Source organism: Microtus pennsylvanicus, chromosome X (genome assembly GCF_037038515.1).
Source record: "Microtus pennsylvanicus isolate mMicPen1 chromosome X, mMicPen1.hap1, whole genome shotgun sequence".
In the NCBI taxonomy this organism is placed as follows: Eukaryota; Metazoa; Chordata; class Mammalia; order Rodentia; family Cricetidae; genus Microtus; species Microtus pennsylvanicus.
In genome coordinates this window covers 37264655-37278245 of record NC_134601.1, presented here as the reverse complement: position 1 = coordinate 37278245, position 13591 = coordinate 37264655, and the positions used below count along the sequence as shown (strand labels likewise).

The 13591-nt window shown below is 41.7% G+C and overlaps 1 protein-coding gene across 1 annotated transcript; it reads left to right on the top strand.

Annotated features, from left to right (window-relative positions):
- Window positions 1-2680: 2680 nt before the first annotated feature.
- Window positions 2681-4090, top strand: LOC142841459 (DDB1- and CUL4-associated factor 12-like protein 1). Its single transcript, XM_075958335.1, has one exon. The coding sequence runs from the start codon at window positions 2681-2683 to the stop codon at window positions 4088-4090; it is 1410 nt and encodes a 469-aa protein (XP_075814450.1).
- The last annotated feature ends 9501 nt before the right edge of the window (window positions 4091-13591 follow it).

The following is a 13591-nucleotide window of genomic DNA, read 5'->3' as shown; positions in this document are numbered from 1 at the left end:
AGAAACTCAAACATAATAGGCTGTTTCTAATTAAATCTTTGAAACTTTGTGAAATATCTTTGAGTTGTGACTGCCTTTCAACTCTTAAACTGAAACACCGTTTTAAAATACAGATAAATGAACAGAAAACCAAATCCTTAAATGGCTACATCACCAAGTATTATGCAATTTTAATGGCACTAAAATATTTAAAATAAACCAGTATTCTTTCAGGGTAAGTGCATTTTGTATACTATAAATTTAAAGTCATATTTTAGAATGTTATTTTATAAATTTATTACATTTAATATACTTAATAAGATTGTTCCAAGTCACCTGCACCAAAATATTTAGGGAGCCATATAAGGTGGGGTGCCAACTTATGAAGTTACTCCTGTCATCTTGATGAACATTAAAATCCAGGAGTTACTCATATACACCACTTGAACCTGTTCACATAGCTTTCTTATTTCTGAAATGTTTGTTCATCTCATATGTAACAATGGAACATACTGAGTCTCAGTGTTTCCTCCATGAGGCACTATCTATAATTTCTCATTGAACAGACCAAACTATTTCACATTTTCCTTTGCCATAAAAAGGATAACATAGAAAAGGATCAGAACTCTGAGACTGGAGCATGTTAGGGAGTACAAAGATGAGACAGATTAACTGAGATGGTGGGAAAGAACAACACATGGCTTGTACATGGAATTTACCCTTGAAGCGAAACTGCAAAAAGTAGTAAAAATAAAATTAGCAAACTGTTTTGGGGCGTTTGGGAGTCGGAACACTATAAAATAGTTCTTTTTTTGTATTCTTAAATGTCTTATTTATTTATTTATTTATTCAGGTTTCTAATTTATTTTTCCATTCAAAAATTTAAACTTCCTCAACGTTCCAGTTTTAATGGGAACTCACCAAATCCAGTTGGACCAGGACTGAAGGAGCATGCGATCAAACCAGACTCTCTGAATGTATCTGACAATGGGTGCTGACTGAGCAGCCTTTGATAAAGGCACTGGGACTAGTTTGTACTGCATGGACTGGCTATCTGGGACCCTAGTCTATTTGGACAAAATAGTTCTTATTTAAGAACTATTTTAATCAGAAAATTTTAATCAGAAAATTTTAATCAGAAAATTTAATTCATGGCTCCCATTCTCAACAAACTACATTTTGTGGAGGGCAAATAAGATATTTAGAGTCCGTATTATGCAAGAGCGTTTATGGAATGCATCCCTAATTAATTAAAGTCACACTTGACTAAACTACCAAGTATATGTCGGTCATGAGATGTGAGATCTTGAAGCAAAAAGAAATAAAATAAAATAAACGATATGAAATTTTCCGCTGTGACTCCTGAGCTTCTAGGAGCTAGACGACTATAGTTCTTTCCATTGTGTTCACATGCTCATTTTCCTCTGGAATATTCTCTGTCTCCGCATGTCCTTAAAATCCTGACCATCCTTCTTATTCCTAACTCAGAGATTCAGTGTTCTCTAAGGCCATGGACCTCTTAAACTCATGATGGGAACTTGTATCCCCAGCTCCTCACTTGCAGTTTTCTACCACCACTTCCTTAGTTCTCATAGCTAAAAGAGATGATGGTATCTCCAAAATACCCAACTTCACTTCTTCCTAGCCAATTCTCACAACCCACTTGACGTTAAAGACTGTGGTCAGTCATCAAGGCCTGGGCATCATCATAGGCAGGCAGGATGTGAGGCGCAATGTTCTGTCATTTGATATGGTCTGCTCCGATGATTGTGTTGCAGAAGTACAGAACATTTGAGGAGGGGGAAAGTGATTCGTGGAAAATAAATTACCAACAGCAGAAGGGCTGTTAAAAGGAACAGGGACTGCTAGTTTCAAACACTTTTATTTTCTGCCAAGTTCAATATAAGACCTTAGTAAAGACTCTTATGAGCACACTTTTGTGTTCTTCCACAGACAGGAAAGATCACGGCTCTGTCTATCCCATGATTGACGACATATTGGGTTTCAGATTATATTGCAGTAGAGATTTAAAGGATTTTGGCTGCCGAAGAGAAGGTGACTGAGTTTGACTTGTTGGATCCGGAAGGTGCTGGACTACTGGCCCTAGAGTGATGTCTCCCCATTCCTCCAAGCTCCTTTCTAGCTTTTGTATCGCTTTCCTATCTTCTTGGCTTTACTACTACCTACCATCCCCTTGTGGCTGGGCACGAGCTACCCCCTATTGCCATGATCTCCCAACCCTAAAGCTCACCCTTCCTTCCAAACCTCCGAGCATCACTTCTGCCATTGATAGTCAGCCCATACCGCCTGCCTGCTCTTCCAACACCACCCTCAGAACCTGCCCCTCCCGGCCTCCTGTCATTATCCTCCAGGGACTTGTTGCTCAAGGCCCAGAAGTCCACAAGCTGAGCTGGCTGGCATCCGTGGCTCCACTCTAGCTCCTGCAGCACCGCACCCTCGGCTCTAGCCGCTCAGTCTCGGCTCTTTCCGCCAGAGCGCGCAATGCCTGCTGGGTCACCACGCAGCTTTCGCCTCCATTGCCGCCCACGAGCTCAGGACTCCGCAGGCTCTCTGAGGCTCGGTTGCCCAGCCTCAGGCTCCCATCGATTCGCTGTTTCAGGCCAACACCGCGGCGCTGCCTTCTCCAGCAGCACAGGAGATGCCACAGCCCTCAGGACCCTCCAACCGCTCGCCAACCACCATGGCCCCTCAGCAAACAGGTAGCAGGAAGCTGAAAGCCTCCAAGGAGGGCGCGGGGAGCTCTTCGTCGCCATTCCCCTCCGTGGTGGCGATGGCGGCAGCCGAAGCAGGCCAAGCCGAGGGGTCGCTGCTGCTGGTCAAGAGGCCACAGCGGCCCATGGCTCGCCATTCCTTGGTGCACTACCTGAAGGGCCGGGCCCTGGGCTACGAGGGCCACCCGAGGCTGGTGGGCTTCGAGGGCGACCTGCACAGCTACAGGGCCCTCAGGCTGCCGGAGCTGCTGAGGGAGCGCCAGTTGGCACTTGGCCCCCTCAACAAGGTGTTCGCATCGCAGTGGCTAAATGCCAGGCAGGTGGTGTGTGGCACCAAGTGCAACACGCTTTTTGTGGTCGACGTCAAGACCGACCATATCAGGTGCATTCCTCTGATTAGTGACAGGGGGCCCGACCAATCCCGTGGCTCGCCGTCCTGTGGCATTCATGCCGTGGAGCTGAATCCCTCCAAGACCCTCATGGCCACTGGAGGGGAAAACCCCAACAGCCTGGCCGTCTACCAGTTGCCCAAGCTGGACCCCATGTGCCTAGGAGATTGCCAAGGCCACAGGGACTGGATCTTTGCCATAGCTTGGATGAGTGACACTGTGGCTGTGAGTGGTTCCCGCGATGGCACCTTGGCACTCTGGCTGGTGGATCCGGACATGTTCGATTGCAGCATTGCTGGGCACGAGGATGCGGGCCTTCCAGTATATGCTCACATCCGTCCTACAGATATAGAGGCCATCCCTAAAGTCACAACCAATCCTGGTAACCGCAAAGTTCGAGCCCTTGCTTACAGCAACAAAAACCAGGAGCTGGGAGCCGTGTCTCTGGATGGCTACTTCCACCTGTGGAAAGCCAGGAGCTCCCTGTCCAGGCTGATGTCCCTAAGGCTGCCCTACTCCTGGGAGAACATGTGTCTCACTTACTGTGATGAGTTGTGCCTCTATGTTGTCGGATCCCAGTGTCATGTTTCATTCCTGGATACTCGCCAAAGCCAGCAGAACATCCGGCCATTCTGCTCCCGAGAAGGAGGCATTGGTGTGCATTCCTTGAGTGTCCACCAGCATATTGTCACCGTGGGAACAGGCCACGGTTCTCTGCTCTTCTATGACATCCGTGCCCAGAAGTTCCTCGAGCAAAGATCTGTAGCCAGTCCAGACATGTTTCCTGTGCCCTCTGGAAGGAAGCTCAAGCTCACCTGTGGCAGCGGCTGGATCAACCAGAATGGTTTCTTAGAGTATTACGCTGCTGGTATACATTTCCCCAATGCACTCTACACTCACTGCTATAACTGGCCAGAGATGAAGCTCTTCGTGGGTGGGGGCCCACTGGCCTCAGGCCTCCATGGCAACTATGCAGGCCTCTGGAGCTAAGGTTAGCTGAACTCACAGTATGCATTTATCTTTCCGGTCAATCTAACTGAACGCTGACGTTTTCGTTTTCCACATGCTGTTTTAACTCTGTTTCTCTCTTTTTTTTTCTTTCTTTTTTACTTTCAGGCAGAGCGGGCCCTGATTAACCAGTGTATTTCTTAGCAGAAAGAGAGGAGAAGACAGATGGAGCTGACAGAAATCGCTTTGAGAAATTTTCTGCACCTCTCCACCATTCTTTGAACTGTTCATACAAATAATTTCCACTAATATTAGCTGTGCCGTCTCTGAGTGAGTGATCCATATAGTCCCTATGTGGAAGAAAACCCCTGTTATAATGTTAGACTCGTGTATGTGTTGTGTTATTTTGCTATTAGCTGGTTTAAAGACACTGCTTTTAGTTTTCATCACGTGTGTGTGATATATGAACAAGATTTTCTAATAAACAGAGTTTAGACATCTCTTCTGGAGCGCTAACCATAGTTTTATGGCATTGTTCCGATTGTAACATGCATTCCATGTTCCAGATTGCGTTCTTTTGGAAATATGTCACTCGTGAACTGTGATCATGGTGTATATAGTTCGTATGTTGTTGGTGAAAAACACACTTTTCTGAAAAGTTTATTATGTCATAGAATCTTGTGTATCAGAATCTCAGTTGATGAGGACGGTTTATTTATTCAAGTGTTCAAGTATTCTGCTAATTTGAACTTTCAAAATTAATTCCAAAATCGGTATTTTACTTTCAAGCCTTATCTTAGTTTTATGCTCTGTCTTCTTACTGATCAAAGAATGTACTTGTTTTCTCTTCTTGCCTTAGTACTGTCAAGACTTGTGGATATTTTTGAATGTTTGTGGTTGGAGTAACTTACACAGAGTTTCAGTGCCATCATTCGATGCAGGGATATTAAGTATAAGTGTAAAATGTATAGCCGAGAGGGCAGAAAACACACTGCTCTAAGGTATAGACTGGATATTTTTGCAGTTGCTATTTTTCCTCACATATGTTATATTTGAGCATGTATAAACTTTCAAAAATTGGCCTTTAATTTAAGTTAAAAGAAAAAAAATGCAAAGAAAGAAAATGAGCCCATCCAGCTCACTGTGAAACAAACACCCCCTCTTTATAAGCTCCAAATTAATTAGATTTCATTTTGTGAACTTCAAAGTTTCTTACATAAAAGTGGAATATGTGCGTTACCAAAGCCTCTCATTCTGTGCCTCTAAAGGTAATAGTATGTGATTGTGACAATGTTGTATGATTTTCCAATAGAGGAGCTGGGGATTAAAAAGATAGGTGTGATTGAAGAACTTTGCCATTCAGATTAACAGAGGCAGTGGGATGCTATAGAGGTACATTGGACTTGTTCTTAGGCGAGAATACTGAGAGTGATAAAGCAGCCAGGCCTTCCTCAAAACTGGCCAGGATAGGTTAGCCCAGGATTGGTATTGAGCCACGTTTCCTTTCCCTTAAACAGCTGACATGTATTTTGCATTGGTGTTGACAAACTACATGCTGTTCAGTACCAAACCTAAATTGCTGAAAAGAATTACTTGTGAGTTAGATATACAAAATAGTCAAACTTTTGTTTATAGAGGTTATGCAGGTTCATTCCGCAAATTATACAGTTTTGCTACATATCTGTGAAGTTCTTTTGCTTGCATGTATGGTTCCAACTCTCTTATAAGTGATTTGAGAGCAGAGATTGTAAACTGCCATCTTTTATTTCTTTATTTGTGTACGAAGGCCGAACAAAGGCAATCAGTTATTATTTACTGATTTTTTTTTTTGCCAATGGAAACCTGCACTTCAAAGTGTAATAAATACTTGCTGTTGCATAATAAAGAACCTTGCTGGGTGATTCCCTCTCCTGTTTTTCTTTAAAATTTCCCTAATACATTTTCAGGGCATGTTGTAGAACTTCATCCATTCATAAATAAAGTAATATGTGATACTTAGAAGATGAACAAAATTTCACTCTTCATATATAACTGGACATTAATCCTTTAAAATAAAAAAATTGAGATTTGAAGATTTCTTTAAAACGATTGTTTTATTTTACCAGAAATGTATTTGAAAATTTTAGAATATAGGTTTTTAATTTAGAAATAATTTATATAGGTAATTAACTTGAAAAAAATTTCCAAACTATAAGCTGCCTATTGTCTTATAAGTAGTAGGGTATTGGGGTGTTCAAGAGAAATAAGTTTGGAAATACAGAAAAGGAATCCTTCCACATTGGATGAGATTTAAAATAAACAATAGAAGGTAAAGATTTAATCTGAATTCTTCTCTGACTTGATTCCTTTTTTTCGTGTAGGGGGGGTTGTTTATTAGGGGAAATGGAATGGTAAAATGGGGAAAGGTCTGAGTGACCAGCTTCTGGGGACAGGAGTAGCAGAAGAGAAGAGAGAGGCAGAGGCAGGAGAGAGAGAGAGAGAGAGAGAGAGAGAGAGAGAGAGAGAGAGAGAGAGAGAGAGAGAGAGAGAGAGAGAGAGAGAGAGAGAGAGAGAGAGAGCAGAGAGAGAGAGAGAGAGAGAGAGAAAGAGAGAGAGAGAGAGAGAGAGAGAGAGAGAGAGAGAGAGAGACAGAGAGAGAGAGAGAGAGACAGAGAGAGAGAGAGGAAAAGTGAATGTGCACTGAAGATGCTCTACGTGGCTGTAGCTGAGGACATGTCCTGTCAAGACGCTGAGAGCAGGCCAGTACAGATGCATGAATACTAACAGCTTAGCCTGGGACTAGCTACTAGGCAATCCTTAACCTCATCGTCTGTCTCTAGCTCCAGAGTGCTAGAACTAAAGATATGTATCACTAAACCTGGCATAAATAAACCTTTATAAGAAATAAAAGGTATCACTTATGATTCTGGGGACAAATTAGGAGGGGAGGTAGACACAATTAAATACATCTGAAACAGATGCAATACTATAACTTCATTAAATGAAAATTGAATTACTGTTTAGCCTTTATGAGTGTCTATGTGACTTTATTTTATATTACAACACATATAATCAGAGCATATTCAGGTGACAAATTCTCTAAAAATCTAATATGTACAGTTTTTGAGAATTCCTTGAACCTGGGCTTGGTGGTGCTTGCCTTTAATCCTAGCAATTGGGCAGCAGAAGCAGAGGCAGGCAGATCTCTGAGTTCCAGGACAGACTAGTCTATAGAGTGAGTTCCAAAACAGCCAGAGCTACACAGAGTATCCCTGTTTCAGACAAAGGAAAAAAATTTCAGTGTTAACATAATCGCCAGCTCCCTTTAAATGTATGATATTATCGGTTATATGCCTTTTAGAAGACAATCACAAGATTTGGCTAAGTTTTAGTAGCTACACAGCCTAATTGTGATTGTATTTTGAATTTAGAAAGTTGCAATAACTTTTAAATCATGAAATTCTGAACATAAGTGTCTATTGCAGTACATGTATAAACTGAATTTTGAAATATATATTTATTCTTTACAGTTTTCTTACTTATATAAAACATGTTTTGATCAGATCCACACCCCCCTGCACACTGATTCAACTTTTCCAGAATTAGAAATCTTTCTCGCTATATTTCTCTATAAACTTCATGTCCTCTAATTTCAAACCACTGAATGTAATTCCTCCTGCCAATATGTACCAGAGTGTAGGACCGACTCCCGGAGCTGTAGTTCTCAACCTGTGTATTATGACTCCCTTGGGGGTCATATATTAAGCATCCTGCCCTCAGATATTTATATTATGATTCATAGCAGTAGTATAATTACAGTTATGAAGTAGCAATGGAATAACTTTATGGGTAAGGGTCACCACAACGTGAGGAACTGCGTTAAAGGTGCACAGCAATAGGAAGGATGAGAGTGAGTCACCTAATAGGGTTCTCAACCCTGAAGAAAACTGGCTTACAATCCCCAAAAGTCCTCTGCTATCAAAAACTTCTCAACTACATGTGGGGCTCTGTGAGTGACCCCCTCAAAGATACCAAGCTAGTAAGACATTGATAGGACAGTCCACATTATGTCTATAATGTATGAGTTACCTATCATTGCTGTGTGAAAACTACCAATAACCACTCATTCATTTACTCCTGCAAGCATATTTCTGACGTAAATGTTTATTTTCCTGTGCTTTATTCTTTGAAATGAACTGATTTCTATAATGTTTAAAGTAGAAGAAAAGATTTTTGAAATAAACATACCCACTGAGGGGCTGAGAAAATGACTTGGTGGGTAAAAATCTTGTTCTGCAAGCATGAGGACTTGCATGGAAACTTAGAATTCACAGAAAAATCCAGACACATGAATATGTATTCTGTAGCTGCAAGTCAGAAAAAGACTAAAACCTTGCTGATGAGGCTATTCAAAAAGGATAGCTCCTGGTTCCAAGGTAAACTGCAATAGAGGAAATGACCAAATGTCTGGCTCTGACCTCGACATACATTAGCAAGTACCAACACACTCATAAATATACACCATGCATATGCACTGTACATACAACACGTACACATGCACACACACACACACACACACACACACACACACACACACACACCACCACCACCACCACCACCAAAGCCAGTGAAAGCAATTAAAGTTCCTCATCTAGCAAGAACATACATGTTAAATTTAAGCATTAATGACAAACCAAATTTAAACCTCTAGAGGTTGATTTTCTCTGCCTATACTTAATGTTGTGCCAATTGTCAGAAACATTCAGTTTGTTACTTATTTAGAGTGATTTTAGAAAACAATTCACCAAACCATCCTGGATGGTTTTCTCAGAGCTTTGCAATCTCTGCAAGCATGCAAACCTAGCTGCATTAAGCCTGCCCCCATGTGAGCAGCTCAAGAGACACAGTTCACCCAGCAAGAACATTGTGTGCTAATAGGAAAGGGAGAATGGAGATGGCACAAGCCATAAGAGTCCTTTCAAATACTGTTTCCTGCTGGATGCTCTACCTAATTGATTAAATTCCTAGAAATAGCATTACTGAAGATTATGTACATTTTAACTGCAGTAGTCATTTTACTCCCTCCCAAGGTTTATGATGTTCACATTTCTACCAGCAATATCTCAAGAGTATTGATTTTCTTAAATATCTGTCAGAAAAAGATGTTACAATTTTAAAGATATTACCCATCTTGTGGATATTTTACTTTATACTCACTCTAATTTGGGCATTTTCTTTTGAAAACAGGTTTCGGTGCATAGCTCAGCATAACCTCAAACTCAGAAATTCTCTTGCCTAGACTCCATATATCTAGGAATCAGTTTTTAGTATCAATATATCCAATTTAACATTTGGAACACATATGCACTACAGTGTTAATCAGTGAATATTTGGAATGCAAATGTATGTAAACACTTTGTATTCTAACTACTGATACTAATTAACTTATGTACGTTATGGGGATCATAAGAATTTATAAGAGTTCCTGGGCTGACATGTTACTCCGTTTGTGGAGCATTCCCTTGGCATTCAGGAGCTCTGAATTCCATCCCCATCAGGATAAAACTAGGAGTGGTGATGCACATCTATATCACATGACTTGTAAAATTGAGGCAGGACGGTTAGAATTTAAAGGCCATCCTCAGCCACATAGTGAGTTTGAGGTTAGCCTGGGGTACACGAGACCATTTCTCAATAAACGAAACAAAATTTGTGTCCTTCCTGCTGTTTCAAGGAAACTCAATACAATGTATTGCTTACCAGGGACTCTCTTAAGCTACTTAGTATTAAAAGTAAAATTAATTTTACCAATATTCAACTAACAGATACACCATTACACTAGATCTCTATGTCAGTTTTGTATATAGGTAGAGAAGAATCCATGAAACAAATGGGCTATCTTATTACATTATAAGGCTGTTTTGACACACTGCAATTCACTTAATATTGCTTTTTCGGGGGGTGAATTTATGTAAGATATTTGCAGTATTTATCTTTTACAAAAATAATCTTTCCAAATTTGATGACCTATCATTTAGTGTCAATAATACATTGATACACTTAAAAATTCCAACATACAATTACAAAATATGTGTGATTAATTTCAGCATTGGAAATTTACTGGCAATTGATAAATTTATCACCGTAAACGAAGTCTCATTGTAGATAGTTTTCAAACAAAGGGTCGAATCTATTCTCTCCTCATATAATTGTGTCCTAAATAAAAAAGTTTATAGAGTGCAAAAGTAAAAGTATAAGCCTCAGAGAAAATGTTCTATGTTTTCTTTCAGTTATGGATCCTTATTGTAATGATCTGTCTCTTTAAGAGACAAGCCACGACGATTCCCTTCCTGCTTGCACCCTCTGGCCCACTCTCTCTTCCTGTTCCCTCTCTTGGGTAGGCTTTCAACTTTCTTTCCCCTCCCTCTCTCTTTCTCTCTCTTTTTTCTCTCTCTTTCCCTCTCTCACTCTTTATCTCTCTCTCTCTCCCCCTTCTCCCCTTTTGCTTCCCCTCCATAATTCCCTGAATAAATGTTTAACCTCACTCCGCATGTTGTGCCTATCCCTGTCTCTGTCTCTTACCTGCCTGCCATGTGTCTCCCTGCCCGAGACCAGCCATGGCGCGGGGACCAGCATCCTTCTCTGCCTGAGACTGGATGCTCTCAGGGCCCACTGCCTGCCACCGCATGGCCCGCTACCATTGCTTGGGGACCTACAGCATTTCTGCTGCCTGCTGCCACTGAGAATCCTGCAGCATTTTTAAATTTTCCATTACATTTGGTGTCGTGACTCTCCTACTCCAGTTGCTCTCCAGAGATTGGGGTACCTAATCAGTTTATTTTTCCTATTCCCACCACCAGCTTCCCTGCTTCCATTGGTGAGTCTCCCCCTTTCTGCTATGGTTGTTTCCCTTAACTAAAATTGTGTTTGGACTGACGTGGGGTCAGTAAGCCCGCTCTAGCACTGCAAACTCTGTGAAGTACATTCAACTGGGGACCCAGGATCTCTCAGATTCTTTGTCTTTTTTCCCATTTCTTCTCTTTCTTTCTTTTTCTTTGCTGTAAAACGCCGCCTAGAATGGATTCTGGACTCTCTGGCTTCCAGTCACTACTGGATCCAGCCAGGCCTTACCTTCCCACTCATGGCCTGGAGGGATGCTCCCCCATGAATCTTGAAGGTCACATGCTGATTCACATCCTGCCCACAGTCAAGAGATGTCTCAGAGTGTGCCTAGTGGTGTTTTGCGTGTTTTCACAATTTCAGCTGTGGGTAGCAGCCACCCATCTCTGTCCCCCAGATTTTTTTAATTCCAGCTGTGGCATGGTGCAGCTTTTTCGGTTCTAGCCCTTTGCTAGACTCTGTGGTTTGTGGCGTGGTAGCTCAGCCAAAGTTCAGATCGCACCTTTATGTCTCTCTTATTAAGCTTAAAATCCCTGCAGCTCAAAAGTTGTTGCTTTTGCATACAATATGTGACTGCTGCCATTTTGATTGGTGTCAGGTGACTTTGCCACCATCACGGCTGAGAGCTAGGTCAGGTGACCAAGTTCCAGACTCTTTACTGAGGTATTCTCTGCCTGGTTCTCCAGTGTTAACTCTGTTACCTTACCGCCAATTTAGGTCAGGTGACCATGATCTCCCACCTTAACTGAAGTATACCCTGCCTTGACCCCAGTTTTCACTAAATTCCTCTTGTTGACTCTTTCACATGATGTTTTGTGCATTGGCATGCCTTTGGTAGGGCCTACGAAGAGCGTCTACTTTGCCCAATTCCTGTTCACTCTATGTGTGTGTGTGTTCATACATGTAACTTAAATAACCCATGTTTACTATTAAATATTATAATTGTTCATTTCATCTCATTTCAGAAAAAAAAAACAAGTCTTATGTTTTAAACTGGTGTGTACTTTTAAGTATCTCACAAAAATACCTTATATTTAATAATCCCTCATTTAAAATATATTAAGCTTTTCTCGTCTATTGTCAGTTCTGCCATTAACCTTATATTGCAAGCAGCTTTTTCTTCTTTCTGCCTTTTTACGAGTGCAAATCTTACCTGTTAAGAGCCATTACAGTCAAGCATAGACCCAACCTTCCAGGCAGATTCTATACTGTAGTTAAACCTAATAAACAGCCCTCAAATGCTAAGAGATCTGGGGAGTATGATATTTAAATATTTGATCTTTAAAAACTTTTCATAACAAAAAGAGACAGGTTGGCTACTAATAGCAGCAGCAACAGCAGCAGCAGCACCCTTATTCCTCAAAAAAAAAAAAGACAGAAGACAAATGGGCACACAACAATGTCCATCTTCACTGGGCCAAACTGCCTTTCGTCTGAAAGATCTCAAACTGAAGATCAAACTGAAGATCTCCTGACATGGACAAAATTACTGGAATCAACAGGCTAGCTGCTCAGGTCAATGTAAGCTTGTCTTCCTACAGATTTCTCAACCCACAAGATCTTCTGAAGCCTGGCAGGCCCTGCGCTAAATAGCAAAAGGCAAATGCAGCCTTCTGCAACCACGGAGGACCCTGAGGGTGCTCTGGGTGCCAACCAAGTAAATTCTTTGCCATTTTCTAATCAGTAATTCAAGTAAAGTATTATCCTTCTCAAAGATCTCTGATGCAGTTTCATAGCTGAGAGGTTTTGTCAGTTTAAAAAAATACAACCTCATCAAACAAATTTCAGCTCAAATTTCTCTCTCATGATGCTTTGCATAATTGTGAAAATACTTTTCATTGTGCAAAAATACCTGTCACAGTCATTCAGACATTAATATGCTACTGTTTATGCAATGTATCTGTCTAAAACTAGTTCCAGGGAGCCGAATGGAAGGGTAGACCTTAAACAGGTTAAATATACCACCCCCCCAATTCCCTGATCCTAATTTATTTTTCTTAATTTAACTTTGTCCTCTGTTCTGCCAATACCTTAACCAGGTGTAAGAGATACCAGACATTTCCATGCCACAAACACCGGACAGGAGCAAAGGGACCACCTATGCCAGGATATGGCCAGCACTCAGCCTTCTCAGGTTCCCCTGCCCCAAAGATGAAAACCACAAAAAGCAGTCTTGAGAATCTGCTGCCCCAATTTCTTTTACCTTTGGTGCTAATCTCCTGCATTTTCTTATAAAAAAGAGATGGGAATATAATGTTCTGTCTCCTTAGGAGACAAGCCACGCTAATTCACTTTCTTCTTGCAGCCTCTAACCCACTCTCTCTTCCTGCCCCCTCTCTCAGAGAGGCTGCCAACTTTCTCCCACTCTCGCTCTCCCTCTTTTACTCTCAATCTTTTCTCTCTGCCCCCCCCTCTCTCCACCTTTCTCCCCTTTTCCTTCCCCTCCATAACCCCCTGAATAAATATTCAACCTCACTCGGCATGGCATACCTATCCATGTCTTTGTCTCTTGCCCGCCCGCCATGTGTCTTCATGCCTGGGAACAGCCACTGCTCGAGGACCAGCAGCCATCTCTGCCTGGGACTAGCTGTTCACAGGACCCTCTGCCTGCCACCACATGGCCTGATCACACTGCTTCGGGACCTACAGCATTTCTGCTGCCTT

Coding starts and splice junctions, on each gene's coding strand:
- LOC142841459 (XM_075958335.1), top strand. CDS start 2,681: ATGGCCCCTCAGCAAACAGGTAGCAGGAAGCTGAAAGCCTCCAAGGAG.